At 48.1% G+C, this 27,965-nt stretch overlaps 1 protein-coding gene across 8 annotated transcripts in view; it reads left to right on the top strand.

Moving 5' to 3' along the window:
• Positions 1-27,719, top strand: part of Fubp3 (far upstream element binding protein 3) — a 51,341-nt gene extending 23,622 nt beyond the window's left edge. Inside the window, exons 3-19 of one of the 8 annotated variants that reach the window (XM_048432032.3) lie at positions 3,487-3,520; positions 5,890-5,939; positions 6,291-6,362; positions 7,591-7,648; positions 9,539-9,701; positions 10,973-11,071; positions 13,059-13,163; positions 14,892-14,994; positions 15,561-15,661; positions 18,246-18,387; positions 21,716-21,876; positions 22,622-22,695; positions 22,935-23,006; positions 23,137-23,210; positions 24,916-24,984; positions 25,793-25,920; positions 26,423-27,719. In XM_048432032.3, the coding sequence (XP_048287989.2) occupies positions 3,487-3,520; positions 5,890-5,939; positions 6,291-6,362; positions 7,591-7,648; positions 9,539-9,701; positions 10,973-11,071; positions 13,059-13,163; positions 14,892-14,994; positions 15,561-15,661; positions 18,246-18,387; positions 21,716-21,876; positions 22,622-22,695; positions 22,935-23,006; positions 23,137-23,210; positions 24,916-24,984; positions 25,793-25,920; positions 26,423-26,431 (1,514 nt within the window). In that variant the 3' untranslated portion in view covers positions 26,432-27,719. Of the gene's footprint in view, positions 1-1,987; positions 2,034-3,486; positions 3,521-5,889; positions 5,940-6,290; positions 6,363-7,590; positions 7,649-9,538; positions 9,702-10,972; positions 11,072-13,058; positions 13,164-14,891; positions 14,995-15,560; positions 15,662-18,245; positions 18,388-21,715; positions 21,877-22,621; positions 22,696-22,934; positions 23,007-23,136; positions 23,211-24,915; positions 24,985-25,792 lie in introns of those variants that run through there. The other 7 variants (XM_048432029.3, XM_048432034.3, XR_007231553.3 and 4 more) reach the window with 7 other exon arrangements.
• Positions 27,720-27,965: the final 246 nt, after the last annotated feature.

The following is a 27,965-nucleotide window of genomic DNA, read 5'->3' as shown; positions in this document are numbered from 1 at the left end:
TGTAGCTGATGCTGGTGGTCTTTTCTACTCATGGACAAACAAGAGTGATACTGAAACAAACTTGAATTTGCAGTTTTTGATGATAGCTTCAAACTCCTGGTTCTTTCTTTACCTCCAAAGTGATGAACTAACAGGCATGTGCCTACCTCATTCTTACTTTGTATTTTAGTTAGCAGGCAGTTGCACGGGGGAGGGGTGTGAGAGGGTGTGGTGTCTTCAGAGAATGAGAAAGCCGAGGATCAGGAGAGTCATGCTTGGGATTTGGTCAGTATCCACAAAAGGGATTGGTGGCTGGGCAGAACCTACACGTGCTGAGTTAGGACTCAGGAAAGAAGGCAGGTTTAACAGTGAGGAACTGTTAAATAGCTGCCTGTTCTTTCTTTGTTGAGGGTGTCACCAAATACACCAGCCTAGCCTAGACCCTCAGTTCTCAAAAGTAAGTGATTGGAGGCTAGGCATGGTGGTTCATAACTTTTGTCTCAGCACTCAGGAGGCAGAGGCAGATGGATCTCTGTGAATTCAAAATCTACAGAGTGAGTTCCAGAACAGCAGAGGGATATATGGATAAACCCCGTCTCAGAAAAACAAGACAAACAAGCAAACAAAAAAATAGTTGGCAAAATCAGTAATAGATTACTTGCCCAAGACCTTTCAGCTGGGCTCAGCAGAGAAGTGCTCTGTGGTTTGGAACAGGAGTTGCTATATAGGACACAGGAAGCCTTTGTGTCCCCCTCAGCCACCTGGGTATCACTGTCCTTAACTGAGACGAGGAAAGGGCCAATTATGGTTAGAAGAAACAAAGGGGCGGGAGGGCCAGAGCATGGAAAGGAATGTTGAGAAACCAAGAGGAGGGCTGGGGAGGTGGCTCAGTGGGTAAAGCACTTGTGTGAGAGCATGACAGCCTGAGGTCTTGTCCCCAGCATCCCTATAAAGCTGGGCTCAGTGTGCAGTGTCTGCAATCCCAGCATTCCCTGGGAGCTCAAAGGCCTGTTAACCTGGAGTGTGCACCAGTGACCTGAACCTCCATGAAGTCTGTGCTACACGGGAAGGTGCTCTTGGACACAAATACAGCACACTAAAAACAAAAATCTGAAGAGGAAATTGGTTTTGTTTTTGCTGAGCATAAAAATTCTGCCATTTTTCTCTCTGGAGCTGCACATTGGTATCTACCCAAGTACCTGGTGTCTGGGGGCAAGAACAGATGATTATTCAAGTTGCTGCTTGTTATAAAGTTGGTTAGTTGGCCGGTGATACTTTCCTAGCATTTCTTTGCAAGGGACAAAAACAAGGTACCTTTTAAGGTTATTGCTGAAATTGGCAATGTTACTCTTCAGAAATAATTTCTTATTGTCAGCTATCTCATAGCTGAGAAGTTTATTCTCTCTCAGCATCCCAGGCAGTTTCCAGTGTTTGGTGTGGGGGTCAGTGAGGACCACCCTGTGTGTAGGTGTGCTGGAACTGAGCTGAGGGGACTTGGGAAGTAAGACGCCTCCTTAGTGTGACCCTCTCCTGAGGAGACCCAAGAGGAGCATGTTAATTGCATGTGCAGTACCCAGTGTCCTTTCTTACTGTTGGTTCCATTTTTAGGCACCCAATAAGATAGATGCATGGAACCACACGTTGTCCTTGCATGGAGAGGGAAGAGAATTTGGGCTTCTCAGTCTGCCTGAGGCCAAATAATGACTTGATGAAATCTGGTCTTGTCCTTTGCTGTGACCCTTGAAGGCTGTGTATTTGGGAGTGATGGTGTGTGCAGGTTTGGTTCCAGTGTTTGGGAGCTCCTCCGAGTGTCAGGGAAACAGAATGATGCTGTGTGCATGGCTAGTGACGTGTACCTTTGCCAACAAAAAGGAATTTCTGTTGCCGTGAGCACAGGCTGTCACTGAATGGTGTTTGAACAGAAGCTCTGGAGTGTTCCGGTGAGTCTCACAGGGTTCTTTGTGGCCAAGTTGCCCTTTGCTGTGTTCCTGTGGCTTCTCTGAGCTGGAGACCCGCAGTCTTCATGCAGCTCTCACTGGGGACGGCATTCACTTGTGGGTGTTTAGCTCTTCCTGTGTTCAGTGGACTCTTCATCCTCTAGTAGAGGAATTCTGATGGAAATCGAGGAAGCTGTCCTTGAAATCTGTGTGTAACTAAGGCTGGCACAGCCTCTTGAGTACTGGAGTTACAGGGGCTAGAGCGGCTGTGCAGCCCCACAAGCCTCTACCCTCGCCCTTCTCTTTGGTATTTTGGTGGGGGACAGTTTTTGGGCAAAGCCGATGATGGGGGTTCCTCTCCTAAGCTGGAGAGTGTCCAGTTTTCATGTGAATGGAAATCGAGCACTGGGTAAGGATAAAGAAAGTTTAGGAGTCAATTAAAAACAACTCTCTTCCCCTGAGATAAGCGACTTACAGTGTGCAGTGTCTGTGCTTTGGTTGCAGACTGTCATCTTGCTATTGATCCAGATGGAATATGGTATTTTTTTTCTGGATCAATAGCTTCAATGAACTCAGTAGTTTACTTTTGCTATATTGTTTCTCTGCTTTCTCTCCTTTTAGGATGTCATGATCTGGTTTGCTTTTGTTTGTCCCTTTATGGGCCTCTAACTGTCCAGAGGATGGCAGGGGAAACTGGACAGGAAACAGCAGTCGGCCTTCTTAAGCCTTCTCACTTTTCCAGACGTTGGTGTGATTGATGCTTCCCGCTTTCCCCAGAGACATATTTTTGAATGCTCTTTTAGCATCTCGAAAGGTCCATTCAGTTCTTGGGTTTATAGTCTCCCTTTGTCTGCTGGCTGTATTTCTTGAACTGCATTTTCCAGAAGAGAAACAGCACAGAACCATTTCTGCTGATGGCTGGTGAAGGAGGGGCGCATCAATAGCTGAGAGACAGAAACTAGACCGGGGAGCTTGGCAGAGCCACTCTGGGAATGTGGTTTGCAGAGTCAGTTCTAACAGTGAGAGCCTGTTGGCACTCAGCTCTGTGAAATTGACTAGAGAAGCTGCAGGAGGGAGGAACCTGGTCCGTTCTGGTGCTGTTCTAGGTGGGGTGGGAGATGTCAGAACAGGAACATATGTGCATGTTCTTAGTGACTGCAGCTGCCATGGGGCAGTCCTCAGCAGTGCTTCCAAGGAGATAAATCTTCTCATTTGCTTTTAAAAGAGCAGGAAGACCTGGTGTATCTATGTTGGGTTTGGATGCCAAGCAGTAGGGAGCGGGCAGGATTTAGACAGACAGGCTTCCTTCCTAGGCCTCTCAGCATGTGGACACGCAGATCAATTTCTTATCCTTCGTTCAGCTGGACACTGGGTTAGAGACTGTTGAACAAGACGTCCCCTCCTGTTTCATATCACATAACGCATTCATTTCAGCCACTGAGCCTAAATTACTGTTTGCTTTCTTTCTGCCTCCCTCCCACCCCCTGAACAGTAAGAATGCGGGTAAGGATGAAGTTAGTTTATCCGTACTAATGCTTTGATTTTTCTTTTCTCTTTCTCTTTGCCACAGTAGGTAACCAGTTAGGGGCCTTGGTACATCAAAGGTAAGCAGTGGGTTATGTTTTATTATTTATTGATCATTTCTAATTGTTTATTGATCCACCATCTGCACTGGAGTGTTAGCAAGTCAGAGGTTGGGAGTGTGGGAAGCCAGGGGCTAGATTTCCTTAAGACCCATGGTTTCTGCCAGCCCTCTCCAAAACAGAGAAGCAGACTGACTGAGGCACTAAGCCAGCCCCTGTTGGGCCTCAAGAGACTTTCACAATGGTGGAGTTGCTCTCTTCCACTGTAGATTAAATTTGAAAGGAGGGAGTGCATTGTCCTGCTGGTTCTGTGAATCTGCCAGTGCCTCAGGATCTCAGCCTCTTCACAGAAGAAGAATGCAGTTCTCTGTGAACAGAGCGTGTGGGTCTTCAGAAGCAGGATGTGCCTGAGATTGGGCTTGTTGGAAAATCTTGGCTTTAGTGCCTAGTTTCTTCTCTCCCTCTCTTCCCCCATAACCTTCCAGTAAGTTGAGGATTTAGATTAAAAGACCTTGGCTATAAAAGGGCCCATCTGTGCGATAAGAGTATCTGGTTGTAGCATCACCTACAGGAAAGGGGAACGTGCCCAGGAAACTGCTGCTTCTGCTCTGCAGACTGTAACTGTCAGTTATGTCCTTAATCTGCACTGCCAGTGACACAGTTCTGTCCTCCGTGTTCTACATGAGTGCTGGGGATTCTAAACATTACCAAGAGTCAGTTAAATGGAAGGTTTAGACTCATTTTTTGTTTGCATTGTTTTGTTTATTAATGAGTTAAAATAACTTATGTGAGGTTGTTAGTATAAAATGCTGATAAGCATTTCCTGTTAAACTGTAATTAGCATGTTACTTTTCCAGAATGCCTATTCTTAGTGCCTTAGACCAGTTTCAGCCTTGCCTTCAGAAGAGAACCTTTGAGCTGGGTGTGGTGTCATATGACTATGCCTGCACTCGTGGGGCATAGATGGGTGTCTTTGATTCCAAGACAAGTCTGGTCTATATAGGAAGTTCCAGGCCAGCCAGAAGTACATAGAGGGCGATTAGAGGGGAGTTAGAGATCGAGACTGATTGCCAGAGTTATTTGCGAGGACTGAGGAATTGCCCAGCTCTGTGGTATTCTCCACTGTGTATGTTGTTTAAGGGATCTTGTTGGGATTGGTTTTGTTCTCAGGGCTGGGGATGTGTGTAAGACTGCCAGCAAGCATGCTAGGCAAGTACCCCATACAGGACTGACCCAGTCCTGACATCACCCAATGTGCTCGTGTAGGTGGCACTCTAGTCGGTTCCTGTGGACAGCTTTTGCTCCATAAACAGGCAGAGTGCTCAGCTATGTACAAGATGCCCTGGCCCTGACAGCTGCACTGGCGCACATCCTGACAGGCCTAGCCTCTTTTGGGGGTCATTAGGTCTTGAGGGCTTTTGGATGCAAGGAATTGGACCCATTAGGATTGGGTGAAGCATGCCTGTGTTGCCCAAGACGGGGAGAGGGATGGGGAAAGACCCGTTTGTACACAGGCTGAGGGTGGCTTCTGTCCCAGCCTTGTGGTAGCAGTGCTGTTTATGCTGTTGGATTTCTTCTAAGTGCTGCACTCCCCTAAAAACGTGCACTGTATCTGATCCTTTCTCTGATAACTAAAAATCTAGCTGTGTGGGAGATACTTAAAAATGTATGCTTTTTAAAAACTACTTGTATTTAGCATCCCCTAAGGTAAATGTTTAGATTTAATTGCTTTCCAGGGTGCTGGGCAATTGGATATTGTCCACAATACACTGCATGCTACATTTCAAAGTTTATTTGAAAGAGCCAGTGGAGTCTTTTTTGTTTTTTTTTTGAAGGCACCTGATGGACAGGATCATATTTAACAAGAGTCTCTCACAGCATGAGGGAAGCGATAATACTGGCCTAGCCAGCACTGATTAGGCTCTGCGGGATGCTGGTTTTCTTGGGCACATACTACCTTAGAAGACGTAGGTATATTGGAAAGAGGCCAGGAAACAAAAAGATCAGGAGATCCAAAAAGTTGGCCCTGTTTTTATCTAAAGAGCACACCCTAATAGGTGTCTGAACCTCTTTCTAAATCCTAGCAGATCTTTAACTGTCCTGGGGTTGATAGCCCATCTGGTAGACCCTGCCATGAGATTACAGCTGTATGTAGAACAGCTAGGGAAAGAGTTGGTTTAAGAATCTGGATGCTTCTCCTCTAACCAGAGGGGGAAGACTTGGGTGTTCTCAAGGCATGCTTGACCAAAGGGACTTGGAAATGATACTCTCCATGTGCCTGAAAGGGCAAAATCAGCATGATTTGTTGTAAGCTTTTACTCTTGGGGATCTAAGGTGGTTGCCGAATTTTGAATTCTGACTTATTCTTTAAAAACGTTGTTTGTTTTTAGGGCAGTAATAACAGAAGAATTCAAAGTACCCGATAAAATGGTTGGATTTAGTAAGTATCTGCATTGTCTTTTCTCTTACTCTTGGTCTGTTACAGTCTCTTAGGAACATGTCACCTGTGGAAGAATGCTGTTGGGAGTGTGGCAGGCATTGGGGGCAATAGAGTCAGAGCATTTGTGCCTGGCCACCCCTAGCTATGCTCACCTCAGCTAAAGTACGGTTACCTGCTGGTGTCACATGTAGCTTCTGTTACTTTGATGCCCAGGAGTTGAGATGGGCTCCATAGGTCAGCTTGTAGTGAACTATGAGCAGAACATAAATGTTTGCTGGGTTAATTAAGCTATCCATGCATGATTAAGTGTGGAAAGGGGGTTACATTCTGACCCTGCTCGTTTTGTTGCAGTTATTGGCAGGGGAGGTGAGCAGATTTCACGAATTCAAGCAGAATCTGGTTGCAAAATTCAGATTGCCTCAGGTAAGGACTGCTTTTTCTCATAGATTTGTTCAGTAGAAATCAATGTTACAGATTTTCCAGATTCAGTGTCTTTACTTTTTTGGTAGAAGCTAGGGTAAGTATGTGTGGTTGCTGTCTGTTTTGTACTTATGCACTGGAGCACCAGAACAGAAGCCAGCCTGGAGATGAGGTTCATGCCTGCCTTCTAGGACAGCAGTCAACTCTGGCCATCATGGCCTCTTCTGACACCTGCCGGCTGGGCTAGCACCTATGTTTTCTGCACCAGAATGTGATGCCAGGCATAGTGAGTGGGGCCTGCACCCAGCTTCCCTGTACAACTACCCTTCCATTTTGTGGAGAGAGGACAGTAGGGATCCTAACTGATTGAGTGTATGTCAGACACCTTTCAGGACCTCTCTCAACATGGTCAGTGTTGATCATGTGATGTTGAAGAACAGTTTTTATCTGTAGTTTTATTATGTCATCTGAGTATGTCTTCTTTCCATTTGAGAGGAAGAGTCTGGGGACATTCTAGTAGAAGATGTTTGTTGTTTATGACAGTAGCCAGTGAGTTATGGCTACTCACTGCCATGTCTGAAGGCTGTAATTGCTGTCAGCTATTTGTCTTGAGAATTTTGTTTGCTCGTTTTTACAGTGACAGTGCTGGGGACTGAAAACAGAGCCTCACTAGGCTAGGAAACGCTGCATCCCCAGTTCTCTCAGCGAGTTCTTAGGGTTAGTCTAAAACCTCATGTGGGTATTGGAAGCAAAGGTTTTCCTCTCGTGTCAAATGGTCCAGGACCCGTGCTTTATTTCTACTGCCAATCTCTTGGGATATGGATACAATAACTGGTATAACCTGATGTGCTTATGAAGTCCTTACGAGTACTCAGAGCAGTCTACAGACCTGTGGCCATGAGACTGCTCTGCAGACAGAGCGAGGAAAGCATGAAGTGACTGAGGTGCTGCGGAGCCAGCCTCTGGGCAGGCCAGAGTGAGTGGAGCTTGGCACTTAGGACCAACTCTCAGAGCTCTGCTGTGTCCTTCTGGCTCCCCCATGGGACTCAGTCTCTATGTTGAGAACTAAAGTTCTGTCCCCCAGCAAAGTAAACTGGTCTTTTTGGGAGACTGTGCTTCTGTGGGGGTGGTGTAGGAACCAGCCCCAGAGAGACAGTCTACACACAGAGGCAAAGGCACACGGCTGCCTGATGCCCACCAACACATCTCATCTTCTTGATTCTTCTTATAGAGAGTTCTGGGATTCCAGAGAGGCCCTGTGTACTTACCGGAACCCCAGAAAGTATTGAGTAAGTTTGTTTTATTTACTTTTTCCTTTTACTCTTCTTCCTCCTTCCCCAAGTGAGGAGAAATGGAAGGGCAAACTGTTGCTGCAGACTGTCGGTCTGTGCTGAATCCGCCACACAGCACACCTCCAGTAGGGGAAAGGCCTGGGAGGTTGCCACGCCAGGAGAGCTCTTCTCTTACCTCAGACACAAACTTAGAGCCTCTCAGCTGTTGTGGCTCCGCCATGAACCAGGGACTCGGCAGTGGACACTCACTGTGGCCAACCATCTCCTTGTTAACACCTCCCATACCGGAACAGACCTGGGTCAAGGGACTGTAAGCAACAGAGAACTGGGCACCAGACCTTTTTCCTGGACTGATTGGTCCGCTTACCCTTCTGATATTTGTGAACCAAGTGAATCCACTCTTTGTGGCCTTTTCTCCACTCACAGAGCCTTGTGAATCAACCAGCAGGTGCCTTGGCTTTGAAGGCCCCTTGGCAAGAGCCCTGATAATTTGCCTTGATTTCCTGTCCTGGTACATGCTTGCTCAGGGCCCTGTACCAAACACAGGCTCATAAACCCAAGCACTTCCTGGGGAGGAGGACTGTGCGGGCTGGAGTGGTTCTCATTCCTCTTTCAGTCTGTACAGTAGTGTTTCACTAGGGGATGGGGGAGCTGAGATTATGTCTGGCTCAATAGGTAGGGTTTTATTGTTTCCATTTCTCAGGGAGCCTAGATGGGTTTAAATTCTCTTGTTCTGCTGTAACATTGCAAGCAGTGAACCAGAATAAATATCACTGGCAGGTGTGCATTATAGGGCAAGCTGGATGGTTTTGCTGGAGTCGCAGCATTTTTTTTCCAGCACAGGTTAATCTAGTACACTAGCAAAATACTAAAAAGCTGCTGCAGCTGAGGGCCCACAAGACGATTCTTCACACAAAGGCTCAAGACTGCAAAAAGACTGCATATCCTTCCTACTCTTCTAAGCGGTCCTACTTTGTATCTACCAGAGGAGTTGAGGCTTGAGAATTATGCTTCAGGAAGAATCTCTTTCTCCAACACAGCCAGCCTGTCTGGTTGCTGAATCTGTCAGAGGAACCAAAAAAATAGATGGTGCGTGATTTAGAGAATAAATTCTGCAAATAACTGCCAGGGAAGATTCTGGTGCAGAAAAGGAAATTGGCCCAGCATACGACATGGGTAGACTGGGTTGTACTGTTGTCACATTGCAGAAATGAAGACAGATAGTGGGGTGAAGCACAAAGTTCCTACTGGGATGGACCAGTCAGGTGTTCCCTGGAATACAGCTGCAGCAGGACACTGCCCCTTGTGTCCTGAAACCACTGGCGAAGTTGTGGGTGTAACTGGAAGTTCTAAAGCAGTGTTGCTGACCACAGGGAGACATTGGAATTGAGGAGCACAAGCGTGGTTACTAACCCTTGCTTTCTTCCGTCTTTCTCATCGCTCCTTCTCTTCCCCCACCCTCGTTAACAAGCGTGCTGAGTGGTTTTCTGTGAGGATTATGCTGGATTAGGGAACAAGAGAGATGGGCAAAGAAATAAAGAGGAGATTGCTGCCACCAAAGCTGCTGATATTCAAAGTAGGAAGCATGACATTGTGACGCAAGCAGGAGCAGAGGGCATACATGTAGGGGATGGGGTCTGTCAGTGGCCTGCTCTTTGAGACTCCACCTGGAAACTGTAGTGATGTGGTGTGGTGTGTGTTGCTTTTGAATTACAGTTCTGTAGCATGGCGAATGGTTCAGACCTCCCAGGTTGTGAGGCAGGAGCTGGAGCTGGATGGAGGGCTGCCTTGACTCCTTCGCATTTTCCCCGGCACCATTTCCCTTCCCAGAAGACCTTAAACATCCATTTAATGCTGGGTCTCTTGTGATTTTTCTCCTTCCCAAAGACAAGCCAAACGGCTCCTGGGGCAGATTGTGGACCGCTGTCGGAATGGACCCGGCTTTCACAATGACATAGATGGCAACAGCACAATCCAAGAGCTTCTCATCCCTGCATCTAAAGTGGGTCTGGTCATCGGCAAAGGAGGAGAAACTATCAAGCAATTGCAGGTGTGTGAGCACCATGTGGTGCTGAGCTGACTGAACTGACCTTGTACATAGTAGAGCCATGGCTCCCTTCCAAAACTCTCCTAACATAGGGCAGGAGAGACACCATAGGAGAGCATGGAGTTGGGGCTTCTAAAATATGCTCCTTGTTAACATTGATTCTGTGCTCTCAAATATGCTCGTTCAGATGGACTAGGGGCACATACCTGGAATTTCAGCACCTGAGGGGCCTAGGGCAGGAAGATCAGGAGTTCAAGACCGGCTTAGGTTACATAATGAGTCTGGCGACTTCCTTGACTCCATGAGACCCTGACTTGGCGGGGGTGGGGGGTGTTTATAACTGTGGTGACACAGGCCTGGAGGCTAGAGTGGGAAGAATGTATGTCAGAAACTGTCTCGGGCTATATATAGTAAAACCCTATTTCAAAACATGGAGCAAACAACTATGGAAGTCCAACCGTGGCAGACGCCTTTCTCCAGCATCCCAGCAGCACTGCAGGACACCGGAGGAGGTAGATCTCTGGGAGTTCCAACTTCTCAGGGCTACATGGAGGGACCTAAAAACAACAATAAAAGCCTCAAAGTGCTCGTTTACTTTCAGGTGCCCAGGGTTCTTGTCTATAGAAAGGAGAGTGACCGCATTAGTGTAGTCAGAGCTGGGAGATATTACCTATTCCTTGACTCCCGTGAGTCGCCACGAAGAGACAGCTCTCAGCAGTCGAGAATGTTTGAAATTGAACATCTCCAGCTAAGGCAGCCACACTGAGCCAAGAATGTTTTAATACTCACTTGAATGCATGTTATACTGAGTTTTAAGCAGACTTCAGAACTCTGGGATGTGACAGCTGGCAGTGATGGCCTGTTTGTCATACCCCAAGCCTCAGATTTGTAGAAGACCTCCTACAACATAGGGTAAATTGTAAAAGCTTAGGATTTGTTATCACAGAACCCATATTTCAGCCAATTAGCCTTGAGTGGTTTGAGAACCCATTTCACCTATGCCTAGGAGGCAGCAGCACTTGATTGCATGGTGGGCACAGGTTGTCATCAGCAAATGATAAGCAGAACACATAGCTTAATGTGTAGCACTCAATGGGAACAGCTCCCCAGAGTTCAGATGCTCCAGACATGAGTAAAGAGGATGGGCACATTGACATTTTGTCTTGTGTGATATTTGTCAACCTTTGGGAGATGAGACATAGACAGGATAAACTGACCCAATTCTGCTTTCTCTCATGACGTTGACGGCTGTGTGGTTGCATGTTTCCGAACAGGAGCGGACAGGTGTGAAAATGGTCATGATCCAGGATGGCCCACTGCCCACAGGGGCAGACAAGCCTCTCCGCATCACTGGAGATCCATTTAAAGTTCAGGTAGGAAGGAACTTGTGAGTTAGATTTGTCTGGCCCAGTGCTTTTCAACCTTCCTGATGCTGTGATCCTTTAATACAGTTCCTCATGTTGTGGTGACCCCCAACCATAAAATTCTCATTGTTACTTTACAACTGTAATTTTGCTGCTGTTATGAATCATAATGTAAATAACTTTTCTGGTGTCTTAGGTTGACCCTTGTGAAAGGGTCATTCAACTCCACCACCATCCAAGTAGTTGTTGACTGCTAGTGGTACCTCTTTGGGGAAATGTGATGGAGATGTAATCTCCAGCTATGCCCAGTGCCAAAGCCACTGGCTAGATGTGTGACCACATAAGAACAGGCCCCTGACTGGGACAGTCCACATACTAGTTTTTTACATTGCAGATGATACTAGACAGCCCATATTAAGTATACTGTTAGTGTTGCTGTGCTGTGGTCAGCTTAAATTCAGACCAGCTGGAGGTGCAGATGAAAACAAGTGTCAGGCATGTTTACCCTCAACACAGCTTCCTGTGCTGAGAAAGCAGAGTTCAGCCTGTGACTGCACACTTCATCTTGCTGGTACAGAAATGTTAAGTGTCAATGGGTGTGTATTGTCAGTGAAATTCTAGTGTTCTGTCATCTGCAGCCTGTCTTCTTACTGCATCTAACCTGTCATGCTTCTTTAAGAGCATTGGTACTGGGTGGTGCGTGCCATTAAAGCACTCAAGAGGCAGAGGCAAGCAGATCTCTGAGCCTCCAGAGCAGCCAGGGCTACGCAAAGAAACTCTGTCTGGGATAGGGGAGCAGGGTATGTGGACTTTGACCCAATGAGGTTGGCCAGTCCCTCAGTTTCACTCCCCTCTTCCCTCTCCCTTCAGCTGTTCTCACTGCACAAGGGTGGTACTGGTGAGAGCTAGGTAGAGGGAAGTCAGTACTATAGCTCTTCCCTCCCTTCAGGCCAACTGCTTCAGTGCCTCTCTCTTCCCCAGAGCTTCCGACCTTCTTTAAAATAGGATTACTGGGTAATCTTAGTTTAGGGAAGTAGAGAGCAGTAGATCCTGGGAACTCTCTAGTCAGCCAGCATAGCCTCCTTGGAGACCTTGGGGCCAGTGAAAGGCCCTATCTTAAAAATCAAGGTGTACAGCTCTAGAGAAGCAATGCCTGAGATGGTCCTCTGGCCGCCTCCTGCCAACACAAACATAGGTGCAAATCAGATTGCTTCTTGTCTTTGCACGAGTCAAGTTTCCAGGTGTGAGCTGCGGGCTCCAGCCACTGTGTCACAGTTTACTCAGTGCTGGGGTTGAGCCTGGACCTTCGTATGTGGTAGAACCACTCCACAAACACGTACACCCCCAGCTTCTTGGAAAGTGTCTTCAGGAAAATGCCCGTATTTTATTGGCTTTTATTCATAAGTTTGCAGGGAAATAATTGTGATTTTAAGGTCTTCACTTCTTTTCCTTTTGTTTGGCTACAGTCCAAGGCATTGAACCTGAAGTTCTAGGCAGGGTAAGCAAACACTAAGTTCATTTCTTGTGAAAAACAGGACAGTGAGATCTGCCTCATGCTTTCAGGTCTGTGAGGCCATCTTAAACAGAGTTTGGTAACTGCTGCAGTTCAGCTGGCCTGGGGTGTGGCTCAGTCATATACTACATGCCTAGGATTGTGCGTGGTCCTAGGTTCCAAACCTAGCACTAACAGGTCTAAGAGTTCTGAGGGCAGAAGCTGTCTCTGTGGCCTGTGCTGCCTGTTCTCTGACTCAAGGGAGCCTCTGCTAAAAACATTTGGGGCAACTGGAAAGCTTTCTACCCACCTGCAAGTAAGTGGGCATCTCCTACAGTTTGAACCTTAGAGTGGATGGACAACGTGCCCTAAGACTCTCATCCTTGGCAGCACTGAATACCTTCACAGTCTTGGATCTCATTGATCCTGATCCTGGCTTTCCACCTGGTGCTGTCCTTTTCCAGGATTTTTCCCCATGGGTGCTTTTTGTTTTTGTTTGTGCAGCAAGCAAGAGAAATGGTCCTAGAGATCATCCGAGAGAAGGACCAGGCTGACTTCCGGGGTGTGCGTGGCGATTTCACCTCCCGAGCAGGAGGAGGTAGTATAGAGGTGAGCTGGACCCACAGGTCAGTGGGCAAACAAGGTTGAGTTTAAAGCCAGCCTGGTTTACATAACAAGCCCAGACCAGCCAGGGCTACATAATGATATGGTCCTGTCTCAAAAAAGAGTGCTGCTAAAATCTCTGGTCACACTTTTCTCAGCTCCTTAGCCTCAAACTGGTTATGTTGGTTTTTTTCATCTTGAAAACTTAAGAGTATACATACACACTGCTCAAGGATATGAAGGGAAACAAGCATGAAAAACCAACCGCCTTACAGAGCAGGTCCCTCCTCTGCTTTTCACAATTTTGCTTTAAAGGTTAACTTGGTGTCCAGATAGGGGCCAAAATCCAAGTTTTCACAGTGATAGATCATGATTATATCAAACTTGGAATCTTGCGAGGCAGTGGTGGCACACGCCTTTAATCCCAGCACTTGGAAGACTGTGAGTTCGAGGCCAGCCTTGTCTGCAAGAACTAGTTCCAGGATAGCTAGGGCTGCGACACAGAGAAACCCTGTCTCAAGAAACCAAAACAAATAAACAAAAACTTGGAATCTTGTTTTATTGATGAGATGAAATAGTGTCAAAATCTGATCTACAATTTGCGTTTATGCTACTACGCGCAAACATGATGCCTGTGCGGTGAGCCAGATTCACAGTGGCCACGCTGGACAAGGTGGAGTCAGGCAGAAAGCACAATAGAAGCAAATGGCGTTGTTAGTGGTACCGAGTTTCTGTGGTGACCCATAGGCACCGGGTCTAGGTGATGCTGCTGGTCACTCCACAGCTTCATAACTGTATCTGAGGCCATTGGGCGCCACACTTCTGAGTGACCAAGTGGCAAATGCTGCAGCCTATGATTTTACTACAGTTTTACAGATGAAGAACAAAAGACTGTAAAAGGCCGCAGGTATAGCCAATGTGATATATTTGTATGCATTTCCATAGAATTTGGGAGATAAAATGTTATTTAAGTCTTTTCTCTGAAGGAGCTTTATTTTATAACTTTTGTGGTCAGATTGTGTATTTTTCCCATATAGTTGTGAATAATATAATCTCACAGAAACTGTTCTAAAAGGAAAAAATGCTTTATTATTTTAAAATTTTTTGCTTTAAAAAGAAAGGCCAGGTGCTGCAGAGGTGGCTCAGCAGTTAAAAGCTCTGGCTGTTCTTTGCAGAGGACATGAATTCAGATCCCAACACCCACACAGCAGCTCAAAGCCACCTGTAACTCTAGCTCTACACTGCCTCTGTAGGCACCTGTACTCATGTGCGCGTGCATGCGCGCGCGTGCACGCACGCACACACACACACACACACACACACACACACACACACACTTTTTTAACTGGGCAGGAGAGATGGGCTAACTGCTCTTCCAGAGGACCCAGTAAAATTTTCAGCACCTACATGACAGCTAATAGCTGTCTCTGACTCCAAGATCTGGCACCTTCACACAGATAAACATTCAGGCAAAGAATCAGCATGCCGGGTGGTGGTGATGCATGCCTTTAATCCCAGCACTTGAGAGGCAGAGGCAGGTGGATCTCTATGAGTTTGAGGCTAGTCTGGTCTACAAGAGCTAGATCCAGGACAGGCTCCAAACAACAGAAACACTGTCTCGAAAACAAACAAGCAAAAAACATAAATGTGCATAGATAAGAATAAACTTTTAAAAATTAAATCTTTACAGAGTCACATGTGAAAACACTCTGATGGGTTTGTCTGTCTGTCTAGGTGTCTGTGCCTAGGTTTGCTGTTGGGATTGTCATAGGAAGAAATGGAGAAATGATCAAAAAGATCCAGAATGATGCTGGCGTGAGGATCCAGTTCAAACCAGGTTTGTTTGGTGTTAGATCTACCAGTGGGCTGTGTTAGCCATGTGTTTGTTTTTGTTTCTTTTTTTTTTTTTTTTTTTTTTTACAATCTCTGTTCCTCCCTAGTCGTTGTGTCTTTTTAGTTGTGTACTGGTTTGATCTTCTTTCTGGCCTGTGGTTTCTAGCCACCCCACCTCCACACACATCAAATATATGAAGACTTCAGCATGGCTTTTCCAGTTCATAATATTGCTAAGTGACGATTTCTTTACAAAATACACTATTTTGATCTTATACAGTCAGGCATAATTTAATACCACAGTGAAGGATAAACACCTTTCGTGGAAGGGACGAAGATCTTACTGTGTTGCTTAGGCTGACTTTGAGCTCGTTATTGTCCTGCCTTAACCTCCCAAGTGCTGGGTCGTCTGTACTTGCACAGTGATTAAGTGTTATTCTGACACACATAAAATGGCACGCTCGTCCACAGTTGTCATCACACTGCTCTGAGGGTTTAGACTGTGAGCCAAGACTTTATTTGTTGTTTGATCTCAGGCTTTTCCTTCCCCTCTCTGATCTGATTCCACAGACGACGGGATTAGTCCAGAAAGAGCAGCACAGGTCATGGGCCCTCCAGACCGGTGTCAGCACGCCGCGCACATCATCAGTGAGCTCATCCTAACAGCGCAGGTGGGTGCAGCACTCTGGGGTCTCAGAGCCGACCCAGAAACACGTAGTTCACCATGGTGCTCTGACCACTCAGGCCCCTAATTGGAGCTCAGAGACATTTTCCACATCTGTCTCTTCCTGCCTATGTGCTTTTCCTTACTTGTTTGTTACCCTCTGCCTTGATTGCCCAGAATCTAGGTTTTTCACTACACATTTATTTGTGTGTGTGTGTGTGTGTGCGCGCGCGCGAGTGCACGTGCATACATGGCATAGCATGCATGTGACAGTCAATTCTCTGGAGACTCCATCATGTATGTCCTAAGTATCAAATTTAGTTGTTAGATTTGGTTGTTAGGGCAAATCGTTTCACTTAACCTAGGTTTTCTTTATACAAGCAGCTATGTCCTGTCCGTGGCCCATAGGTCATATACACCCTAGCTATAATTATACAGAATTGCAAACTTATGTAAAGCTTTTGAGGTTTTTTATTTTTATTTTTTAATTTAACCTTTTGTTTGGGTAATCATATTTACTTCATGTGTATGAGTGTTTGCTTGCGTGTGTGCATACCACATGTGTATAGTACCCATAGAGGCTGGAAGAGGATATCAGATCTTCTGGAACTGGAATTACGGGTAAGCCATCTGACATGGGTGCTGAGAACTGAACCTGGGTCCTCTGCAAGTGCTCTTTACCGTGAGCATTTCTCCGTCCCCAGCTCTGTGGTTCTGAAGTGTGAGCTTTGTAGATACAGATGATGGTGTCACAGCAGAACCTATTCTGTCCCTGATGGCCCATGGCTTCATACACCTGGGTTTTGCTGTTGATGTTTTGGTGGGCATTTTGATGCAGGCCCTGACCCTGTAGTGCAGACGGGCCTCAGTTTTATGGTGATCCTTCTGTGTCAGCCTCTCAAGTATTGGGATTGGAGGTGTGTTCCCCTAGTCCTGCTCTTATACTTGGTTCCAAGCTTGTCTTTAGAATGTAGGTGAGTTTGTGTGTGTGTGTGTTAGTGACTATTAATCTGAGGGCTTGTAATATTTACACATGTCAATAGTGTTAGCACACCCTCCAGGCCTGCAGGAGTGAACACTACCTGTAACTAGAGTCAGAGGTCTGAGCAGCCTGTTGGGAATCATCCTATCTACTTCTTTGTTAGCTCGTGACCTCTGACAAGTTCTGAGGTACCTGCAGGGATTCTGCCTATATTGGCAGCACCAGACCAAGGGTTTTCACCAGGACATGTGCCAGGTGTGGCTCTCGCCAGCAGTCTTAGCGTGAAGGGCTGCTTCTCAGTTGTAAATGTGTATCTCCTGTTCAGTCCCTGATTCACCTGTGTGTTGCTTGGGTTTTAATCAGAGCCCAGGTGGTGTGTTGGGGTTGAACTTAGTTCACACCTTTTCTGTATAATTTTGAAAGCTACAGAGCCACCTTGTTCTTGTATCCACCTTGGAAAAGCTGGCTGCCCGTGCCAGAGTCTCACCGGAAACCGTCAGAGAACTGTTTACTTGTTAGGCTCCCAGCTTCTAGGTGAATGTGCAATTGGTTCTCCATAGTCAGCAGGCACTTCTTCACTATGCCAGCCTGCTTACTTTGACTGCAGGTTCACTCCGCACCCAAGAGTGAGGCTGGCTGCCTTTGAGTGCAGTGGAAGGAGTCCTCCCATTATTGGTGTCACTCTAACGATTCCTGGACACGCCTCTGTCCCTCAATCTTTTTGATTTTTCAAGACAGGGTTTCTTTGTTGCTTTGGAGCCTGTCCTGGGACTTGCTCTGTAGACCAAGCTGGCCTCAAACTCAGAGATCTACCTGCCTCTGCCTCCCGAGAGCTGAGAGTAAAGGTGTGCGCCACCACTGCCCAGCTTTCTGTCCCTCAGTCTTAAAGACAGGCTGGCTTTCCAACACATACTCCTCCTGCCTCAGCCCTCTCCCCCTAATTCTCTGGGGTTTTGGACATCTGCCACCATCCTTCCTAAGAAATCATTCTCTTGAGGATTTTTCTACACATTCTTGGTAATAAGACCATCTTTTTTAAAAAATTATATTTGTGCTCACTCATTATATGTGCATGTTCACATGCCATAACCTATGTGTGGAAGTCGAAAGACAACTGGCAGGGTCTGGGTCTCCCCTTCACCAGGTGTCTCGGGGTCAAGCTCAGGACCACCTCACCATACTGAGAACTTTTTCCTTGAGTCCTTTTGTCCTTTCTGCTGGTCCTTGTGGAGAAGTAGAGTCACACACTGCCCCTCCTGCCACTCTCAAATGCTATATCCATTATCTGCTGACAGACCCAGCGTGAGTTAGCCTCAACTTCAAGTAAAGCCTAATCTTGAGGGCCTTGTAATGAAAAGTAGACAGTCCCAGGCTTCTGCCCAGAGTTTCTGGCTTCTGGTTTTAAGCAGGTATTTGGATGTTGTGTGCGTCCACAGGTATCTTTTTATAACAAAATGTTGATTAATTCTGTTCTGAATTCGAGCTTCCAAGTCTACAATGTCGAGGGTCCAGTGTGTGGTGTTGGTGTATTCTGTCATTAACCGTCTCACCAGAAAGCACTGCTAATGCAGTGGCAGATATTCTCACTGTTACCTTTCTTCCTTACCAGGAAAGAGATGGCCTTGGAGGCCTGGCAGTAGCTAGAGGAAGAGGTCGTGGCCGTGGGGACTGGAGTGTGGGCACTCCTGGCAGTGTCCAGGAAATTACATACACAGTGCCAGCTGATAAGTGTGGCCTTGTAATAGGCAAAGGTAAGAGGCAACTGTTGGGGTTTCTGTCCCCTACAGTTGCTCAAGGGAGGGGAAGCCAACTCTGAGGCCTATATTTATGGCATCCTCTGGGGTCCCTGACTTGGCTTGTTATGATAGAGGCAACACACCTGTTTGGGTATGGGCAAGCAGGAAATTAAACCTACCATCTAGATATGTTCTGCTGTTCGAGACTGGGAGGTGTGGGCCTCAGGCTCTTGTCTGTAGACTAGAACGAACTTAGCCATGTGAGGTCATCACTCGTGCCTTCTGCAGAGTGCTTTCTGACATGAACGTTAAACTTTCCCTCACTGGATTTGCCCACTTGGTCTTCGTGGACAGCATAGGAGCCTTTCAGTAATGCCGATACCCTGTGAGGAGAGTAGAAATTGACTTGCTAGTTTCTCCTAGACATTTGGGGGCAATTTGTAACATTGGGTGGAACACCTCATTCCTGCCTGCACAGTACCCTTCTTCCTGACAGCTAGGAGGGAGCAGGCAGCATAGGCCATGGGCCACTGAGACTTGGCTGGCATTCCTGGGATTGCTGAGCTGAACTTTGCTACCAACAGGGCTTCTGTTTGACATTGGCTTTTGTTTTCCTTCACTGTTCATTTGACAACATAGGGAGAAAATGACTTCTCTATAGAGTCCCTAAGATTTCTTGTTATAGGGAATGAATGTGTCTTGGGCTTGTAGATCTTAGCACGTAGATCTTAGCCCCATCCGTGTGACCTTTGGAGCTAAAGTGGGTATTACCACCACGGAGCCCTGTAGTTACCGCTCCTCGGGGAAGTGTTTGTGCTTGTTCAAGGTATTACTCTCCTCTAGCCACGTCTTTCAGATTATTGGGTGGTAGGAATGGTGAACAAGGGTTTTGGTTTGAGGCCAGGCTGCTTCTATATTGTGACCCTCTGTCCCAGCCTCTAGGTCAGTGCTTCTCAGTCTTCCTAGCACTGTGACCCTTTAATTTCCTCATGTTATGGTGACCTCAACCATAAAATTATTTCATTGCTATGCCATAGCTCCTGTTATGAGTCATAGTGTGAATATCTGGTATGGAGAATATTTACTGTCACCCCTGTGGGGGTCGTGACCAACAAGGAACTCTGCTCTAGATGCTGGAATTGAAGCATAGTGACTAATGGAGCAGTTTGTTTTTGTTTTCTGGTACATGCTGCCAAGTGTGTCATTGATCCTGCTAGCTACTTAGAATGGTAGACATTCCCACAGCCCATCGAACCTGTTGGCAATACTAAGAGATTCAATTCACCGATACTTACAGATAAGGGATCAGTTATGTGTGTCTGGGCCTTTTGAAACCATCTTGTGAGTGATAACTCTCATTTGAGTGTCTGAGCAAACCCTGGCAGAAGCACCCCATCTGTGTGCATGTATGTGGTATCGTTTTCCGTCCTCCACAGAGCCACCCAAGTAGTTCCTAGAGGACAGTGACAACAGAGTGACGTGGTGGCTGACACCCTGCTCCTGTGTTCACTCACAGTCTGGGACCCATAAACTAGGGTGACCGTGGCGAGGATCTCTCATGTGAGCAGTTTCCTTTTCTTGGGAAAAGCATGTGGCTAAAAGAGAGAGAGCTCTCCCAGCTTCTGCCCTTGGACAGCCTCCCGGGCCCCTGCTGGATTTCCATGATAAACACAGCAACATTGACAGATAGTCTGGCCAGCCCTGCTCTTGTCAGCCAGGCCTTTTAGCAGCTTTGATTAATTGCTTTACGATTTCACATCCAGCCGGGCGCTGGTGGGTCACTTCTGCCCCCCATCAGGTGGAAGAATGGAGCAGGCTGCTGAATGAGTCCAAGACAGCCACCATGTGCCAAACTAGTGACCTCATTTTGAAGGAAGATGAACTTAAATTAACTCCTTCTGGCCCCATGCAGTTTTGCAGTGCCTCCGTATCCAATTAGCATGCTCCTGAGGTCCCGGAAGAGCATCTTGGGCTGCTGGCCCAGCTAAGGTGGGCTGCTGGGAGCTCTGCTGCCTGCGGCCTGCCAGTCCTCAGTCTCAGGCACACTTGTTCTTGCCTGCTGGCCGGGGGCCACCTGAGATTGGACTGATGCAGGTGCCTGTGGTCAAGGTCTCTGTTTCTTCTTTGTTCCTCATTGAATCTACAAAACTTGATTGGGAGCAAGCTGCTCACTCTTCATGGGGCAGAGATGATGAAGGCTGTGGCCTCTGAGAAAAGGGTCCTGGAGCTGCACTGGGCATGTAGCAAACACTCACCTATCATCCTGTGCTCAGTGAGCCTGACTGCTCTGCTTCAGGAAGGCTCACTATTTTTGTTTCGTGACCCTTCCACATGGAATAAGACAAACTTGTCCCCGCTGTTCTCCATCTGCCTCACCTTGGTGGTGTGTGTAGAGGAACCTGCATGTGCTGAGGAAAGGTTAGCGTGTGTGCAGCAGCCTTTGGGATATGCTGCAGTGTGTTCCACATGTCATTTCACGCTGAGTCTGATTGAAAATGGGTAGGGGCACCCAGCACTGGCACATGGCCTCCCTGCTCTTCTTACACCAGACCTTCAACATTTTATCTTCTTCAATTTTATAAGACTTACTCTCCAGGTTTTCCGTGTATTCTGTCTATACTCGACTCCCACAAAGTTGGTGGAGTAGATCTGTAAGTTCTGTGAAATTTCAGAAGAATTGGGTCATTGTTCACCGGCTGGTGGAGTTTTTGTTATGCACATCTCATTAAAAGACTGAGTCTTGCTGATTTTCAGAGAGAACAACTATATTTCCATTACCCTGCTCCATCCAGGCTGTGCCCCGCCTCCTCTCTCTGTGTACTGCTTCTGTCTGGACCTTCCCCCCCCCACCACCAAGGCAGAGGAACCTGAGAGGGAACAGCGTGTGATATTAAAGGCCAGAGTGGGCTCCAGGCATTGTTGGGGCCTGTAGCCGCCTATTTGACCTGTAGAGGGAGGGCAGCCCCTACCCAGGCTGAAGGCTCCATTGTTCATGGTAGGGCCATCAGGTCTCAGATCTCACAGTGAAAAGGATCAGCCTCCTCTGGGTGGACTTCAAGGCAGGAATGAGTTCAGTGACCAGCAGATCCAAGGGCCTTGGGCCCAGACCGTCCTATGCCCGCAGGCCTCAGTCCAGTTCCAAATGGTCATCTTCACTCCAGATAGCTAGTGTTGCAAACAAGAAGCCCTAGATTTTGTCAGGGCCCTTGTGTGCAGGAAGCAGAAGAAAGTGGCTGTCTGTGGGCAAGAGATAGATAACATGTACCTTCCAGCCTCCCCTAAACATAGGCCACATAGACTCAGGGCCACCTCTGGTCCAATCAACTGTATCTCCTGCCTGCAGGGGGCGAGAACATCAAAAGCATCAACCAGCAGTCAGGTGCGCACGTGGAGCTTCAGCGGAACCCCCCTCCTAACACCGACCCCAACCTGCGGATATTTACCATCAGGGGTGCTCCTCAACAGATCGAGGTGGCCAGGCATCTCATAGATGAGAAAGTTGGCGTACGTACACGGGCCTTTCCCCACCTGGCTTATACTAGCTGGATTTGCTTTTGGATGTCCAAGGTACCTGTTTTCCCCCAGAGCCTTGTGCTTCCTGCGCCTTTCCATCCTCGCATCACATGGGGGCAGCCTCTCCTCCTCTGCCATAGGGAAAGTCCAAGGCTCAGGGAATGCCAGGCCCAGATGCAGTGAAAGAAGCATGTGGCATGACTGGCCACAGCTCCAGCAGTCACACCTCCGAGCATGTCCCCGCAGGCATAGATGAGCAGCCGGACAGCAGCCTTCCCCCAGCACTGCCCCCAGGTCCCTCAGGCGTCACCCTGGCCACCAGCCCTGCAGGCAGATTTCATTGACTCTGGCTTTAGTTTCAGGCACCTCAAAGCAGATAAAGAAAGGGAGTGTTGATGGAGGACAGATGGGCCACTGCTCACCTCAATGGGGACGTAGAATGGCAGAAAGAGCCCTGGGCCAGCCTAAATTGACGGGAGAGTCAAGCAGGTTGGTCCTCCCACAGGGTGACATGCCAGGGTAATCGTGGTGGCGACTGGCTGTGTGGTGGTCTTGGTCACTTGAGGGGCAGAGCCACCACTGCAGACACTGTCTGCTGGGGGAAGGAAGCTAGTATGAGCGCAGAACTGTCTCCTTCACTTGACTTGCCTCCCATAGTGGGCTTCCCTTGGGCGGGCCTGGGCGGAGGGTACGGAAACACGGTGACAGGGGTGAGAGCTCCTCTGTGCCCACACAGGGTGCCGGCCTCGGAGCCCCTGCAGCCTTTGGACAGAGCCCCTTCAGCCAGCCACCAGCTGCGCCACATCAAAAGTGAGTCTTCTGCCTCCGTCTTGGTGGAAGGTTTATTACCTGTCCAACCTCCCCTGTCCTGCTTCTCAGAAGTGTTTGTCTAAGTCCTGGGCAGGGACGGCAGCACTGTTTTCCTCTCCTTTCAGTGGGTAACTGAGCAGTCAGGGTAGAGCCTCAGAGCTTGGGGTGTGTGGACGGAGGGGAGGGGTTTGAAAGGGCGGCCCTTCCTGCACATCAACTGTTGTCCTCCTTCCCTACAGCGCCTTTCCTCCCAGGGGCTTCCCCAACATGGCAGCCAAAGTTAACGGGAACCCCCACAGCACCCCTGTGAGGTAGGTGATTGATTACCTGTCCCTCTGCCAGTAGGAGGGGGAGGGCATCAAACAAAGAGAAGGATGATTGGAAAGCAGGGGGAGGGCATGTGACCCGTGCTGTCGCCAAGGACTCTTCTGTCATCCACAGTGGCCCTCCAGCTTTTCTGACCCAGGGCTGGGGCAGCACTTACCAGGCTTGGCAGCAGCCCACACAAGTCCCAAGTAAGTGACTGGAGGGTGAGGGTGTGCGCCAGGCGGCCTGCTTGAGGCTCACAGATTGAGGGAACTGAGGGCAGGAGGTGTTCTGCTTCATCTTGGTTTAGCTCCTCCCCAGAGATGGGGCCCAGGAGGCCCAGCATGTGGGAATGCCCAGGAAGCTGAGACTACTTTCCCTGGCTCAGGGGACCCCCTCAGAGCATGGGGTGGGGCTGGAAATGACTGGGTGTGGTTAGGTGTGATAAGAGTCTCCTTTTCCTTCTGAGGGCTGAGCTGCAACTGGAACTTCCCTGGGCTCTGCTCTCTACAGCCCCCTCCCCTGCTGAGCACCCCTCTCATGCAGTCTTTTTGTATCATGGTGACCTCATTTCTCATCAGTGACTTAGAGAAGGGCCTTTCTGTCCCTTGGACTTCTGGGGAGACTAACAGAATTGTCTCTGCTAAGGCTACCTGGCCAGGACACTACTGAAAAGAGAGGGGCTGTGCAGTCTTCAGCCCCCTCCATCTCCACATCCAGCTCTGCTCTGACTTTCCCAAACATGGTGGCACAAGTGTCAAACTGTGACAGGTGCTTCCCTGTCAGCAAGGGCCCCTGATGGCGTCCCCCGTCTGTCACACTGGCCAGACTTCCCCTGCTGAGCTGGTAGCACTGGGTTCCTAGTTGTCACCTTCTCCAGCACTCTGCTATCTGCTCGCCTCGTGGAGCTGGTTCTCGCAGTGCTGGCCTGTCAGATATCGTTCTGCTCTGTGCATTCCCTCGAGCCAAGAGGATGGCAGAATTGTGGTCCCATTTGCCCAGTTGTTCCCAGAGGAAGCCCTGAGAGGAAAGCTGCTTTTCCCTGTGCCCCCAAAAGGAACACTAGGGTGAGGGTTCAGCAGAACATGAAGCCCAGTTGATTGGCCTTGGTGTAGGTGACGAACAGGAGGAAGACAGAAAGGCTAGCAGCTTCCACCTGTCTGGCTGAACTCGGCCTGTGGAAACAGGTTGGAAGCAGTCCTGTGCACACCCTTATGTTTCAGGAAAGAAGACAGAAGCTGTTCCCCTGCAGCTCAGCAACTGTCGTGTTCCCCCCCCCCCCCCCCCCCCCGCCACTGCTCTTCAGTTAATTGGCTTGGCAAAAAGTAACAGACACTGCTGAGCTGTGTGAGCGGCACATTCCTCACGTTCCTTAGACTTCCCTTCATCACCAAAGGTGCTGTTCCTGGCCTCGCTCCCTTGTCCCTCTGCTTACCTGCCCGAAGGCCTAATGCTGCCTTGCCTTGACACTGGGCGTCTCCTCATTCCTGCCTCCCCTGCCAACAGTGGAGGTGGTGGTGCCTAGGGCTCTGTGTTGTTTCCATGCAGAAAGGTTAGACAAGATCCCAGCTGGTTGCTGTTATTTCTGCCACTAGCACATGCGCCGTGTGTTTCTGGCTTCAAACCCCAGACCTGTGCCTTCATGTCACAGGGGATTCCCGCCCCCCTCACCTTTCTTGTCCAGAGGGATGGTGGTGGTACATGAGGGGCTTGATGAGGTTTCAGCACCATTTGGACACTATCCATTAGGAACGAGGTCCAGAAAAGTCTAAGAAGACTGTGACTTCCAGCCCTGCCTCCTAATGACCTTGGTTGCAGCCTTGTTCAGTGATTACCGTGCCTTCACAGCTGGGGCCCAAGTAAGTCAGGATGGGAGTCCATGAGCACAGCCTGACTGTTCCCTTCTCTGCACAGGCCAGCAGAGCCAGCCACAGAGCAGCCAGCCCGACTACAGCAAGGCCTGGGAGGACTATTACAAAAAGAGTGAGTCCTGCACACCCACCTTGTCTCTCCCCCACACCCTGTCAGAGGAAGCGAGATATGGCCAGGGGCTGCTGGTTGCATTGTCCTCACAGTTTGCGGGTGTGTGGCATGTCAGGGCAAGCAAGAGGACACAGGGAAGGGAGCTGCCACTTAACTGGATGCTGGTGGCTTGTCTTTCCTGTGAAAGTCCATTCTCTTGAGGGATGCCAGCACCAAAATGTCTCCTGAGTAATTGTCAGTAGCAAAGAGTCTGGGCTTATTCTACTCTAAACCAGTTCTGGGTCTGCCAAAGGGCTCCATGACAGCATCTTGCACCTAGAACAGTCTCTCACCAGTGGGAAGGTCCGGGTAAGGCTGTCAGAAGCTGCTCGGCCTTGAGGGCAGTCCTCTCTGGGCCACTAGCTCCTCTGGTGACTTGACAGACTGGTGTCAGGTGGTCTCCTCACTGGGGGCCTGGAGGAGTTCGGGTGCCTCTGCAACTTATTAACCCGCAATTCCGATTACCCAGGGCCTGTTTAACACCAACCCCACCCCACCCCATCTGAGAACCACCCTGCACTGTCTCTCCCCACTGTGGCACCCAGAGTTGCTGGGCAGGCAGTTGGTGTGTGGGAGTCCTGTAGACGTGTAGCTTCTAGGGGAGCTATGGCAGAGCCTAGCAGCAGAAGGCCAAAACACTTCATATATGGCAAGCACTTCTGCAGCACCAAATGGCAGCAGCAGTCAGGGGAAACAGATGCCTCCCAGCCTGAGAAGGACCTCCCATTTCCTCCCCTTTCTGTAACTCTGTCTCTTCTTTGTCATCCAGGTCATACCACCAGTGCTGCCCCTCAGGCCAGCTCCCCACCAGACTACACGATGGCCTGGGCGGAGTACTACAGGCAGCAGGCCGCCTTCTACGGACAGACTTTAGGGCAGGCTCAGGCCCACAGCCAGGTCTGTAGCCAGTCCCCAGCACCATGATGCCACCCAGCCTTTGTGCTTGCCTAGTCCTAGGGTGAGCACACAGGCCTGTGGGGATCTCCTCTGTCTCCCTCTGTCCCAGCCTTGAGCTTACTCAAGTGCTGCCCCTTCTCTAGCCCAACTAAACAAGTGCCAGACTTTCCCTGGGTCTGCAGTGAACTCCAGGGCCTCTGTTTGCACAGCAGTGGTAATAGGTCCACCCCCCCTTCCAGGGGGCCAAGTGGGTATAGGACCAACTTGATTTTTTCATGTGCACAAGCTTGGAGGACTCTCCAGTCCTCCGCCACCTAGTGCTCCCTCAAGGCTCCTTTCTGGGGACCTGTGCCAGTCAGACCTTGTAGGAAGTTGGTGATGGGGCTGGTAACTCAGAAGAAGCCCTCCCCAATGTCCTGATTCTAGACCCTGGGGTGCTCAGACTCCAGCATTAGGTGGCTGGGTGCTGGGCGTGGGGCTGACCCTCTCCCTCCCCCCACAGGAGCAGTAGATGGGCGTCTGCAGCGGCTCTTCCCCGAAATCAGTGTGAGAGAAACCTGTTTGTTACAGAGATTTTTAGATTTGCAGACCTTTCAATGAAGAACCCTTGTTTGTTCTGTGAAACACTATATTTAGATTAACAGAGATTTTCTAAAAATCGGGAAAATTAGTTACTAAACATTGCTGGTAATTTCTGTGTCATGATTTCTTTGTTACTCCAATGTGTGAGCTCTGGGGTTCTGGAGCAAAACCTGCAAGCTCAGGTGCCCGGATCTCCTGAGTCCTGACGTTTCATCAGATAATGGGTTTGTTTTGTTGTTGTGTCTTTTTATTTACAGGTTTTTTTGTTTGTTTGTTTCTGTTTTCTGTTGCAACAGAAAAATGGCTTGGAAGTCTTAGGTGGTAATGTAACAAATTCTTTAAAAAAATCTTAAGCAGTATTTAAATATTCGTAAGTGTAAATTCATTAAGTGTTTCACCTCCAATTTCTTGTATCTTGGCTGTCCAGTTTTATTGCGTTTTTTTTTAAACTGAACTATTATGTATTGTAATTAATGATGTGAATTCTGAACTGAGACGGGTCCTTGTTGCGGGAGGAGCGTATGTGGATTGTGTCATTTCTAGCGTTCTGAGGATAATGCAAAGACACAGTCCAGCTTCGTGTAAGCTGCCCATCTCTATTACCCGGTGCAGTTGTGTGTCTAAGACCTCCAAGCTGGTTTTAAAAACAAAAAGCCTTTCTCTATTCTCAGAAATATAAATACTGTTATTTTTAATATTAAAAAGAAATTCAATATAACTTTTAACAAACACTGTGGACATTAAACCATATAAAAATGTAGTAACTATTTTTTAATTCCAAGGTGTTTTTTGCTTTTTTCTTTTAAATATTTTCTTAATATTTGTCAAATTAACTAGATAAATAAATAAATCTAGTATTAACCACAGTATGAGTTAAATAATTTTGATTTAATAAAAGGGATAATATGATTTCCAATGTTTACTGTAGTGTATCTTGTACAGATAACATGTATTTTTAAAGAAAAAAAACTGAATTGAAGCTATTTTTTTCTTGCATTTTGAATTGACCCCGAGAAACATTCCGTTTGCAATGTGCTCAAGTTACAGTTTCCGGTTCTCTCGTTTTCCTTACAATGCTTGAAATGTCTAACTATTAAAAAAAGGCAGTTGGAAATATTATGCATGTTTATTTTTTAAGATGTTCATTTTATTTGACTGACAATTCATTTTACACTCTATATAATAAAATTTCCACAAGATATCTTGTGGGCAAAGTGTTCTCAGTCTGTTTTGTTTGCTGGCCCCTGGCTCTTGCACTTCCTAGCTGAGGTCACCTTGCCCTGCATCAGCCTGACCTGATAGTGTACAGCCCCTGGTGGCTTCTGGTTTTAGGTGTAACTTTACATGAGGCCTTTTGACTTAAGGACCACAGTGAGGACAAGTCTTCCCTGTCAGAGCAGACTGAGTGAACAGTCCTGCCTGGGCCTGGGAAGGTGTAGTGTCAAGAAACGCCAGTGGGTCTG

Source organism: Myodes glareolus, chromosome 21 (genome assembly GCF_982192425.1).
Source record: "Myodes glareolus chromosome 21, mMyoGla1.1, whole genome shotgun sequence".
Classification (NCBI taxonomy): domain Eukaryota; kingdom Metazoa; phylum Chordata; class Mammalia; order Rodentia; family Cricetidae; genus Myodes; species Myodes glareolus.
This window is presented reverse-complemented; position numbering and strand designations above follow the sequence as displayed.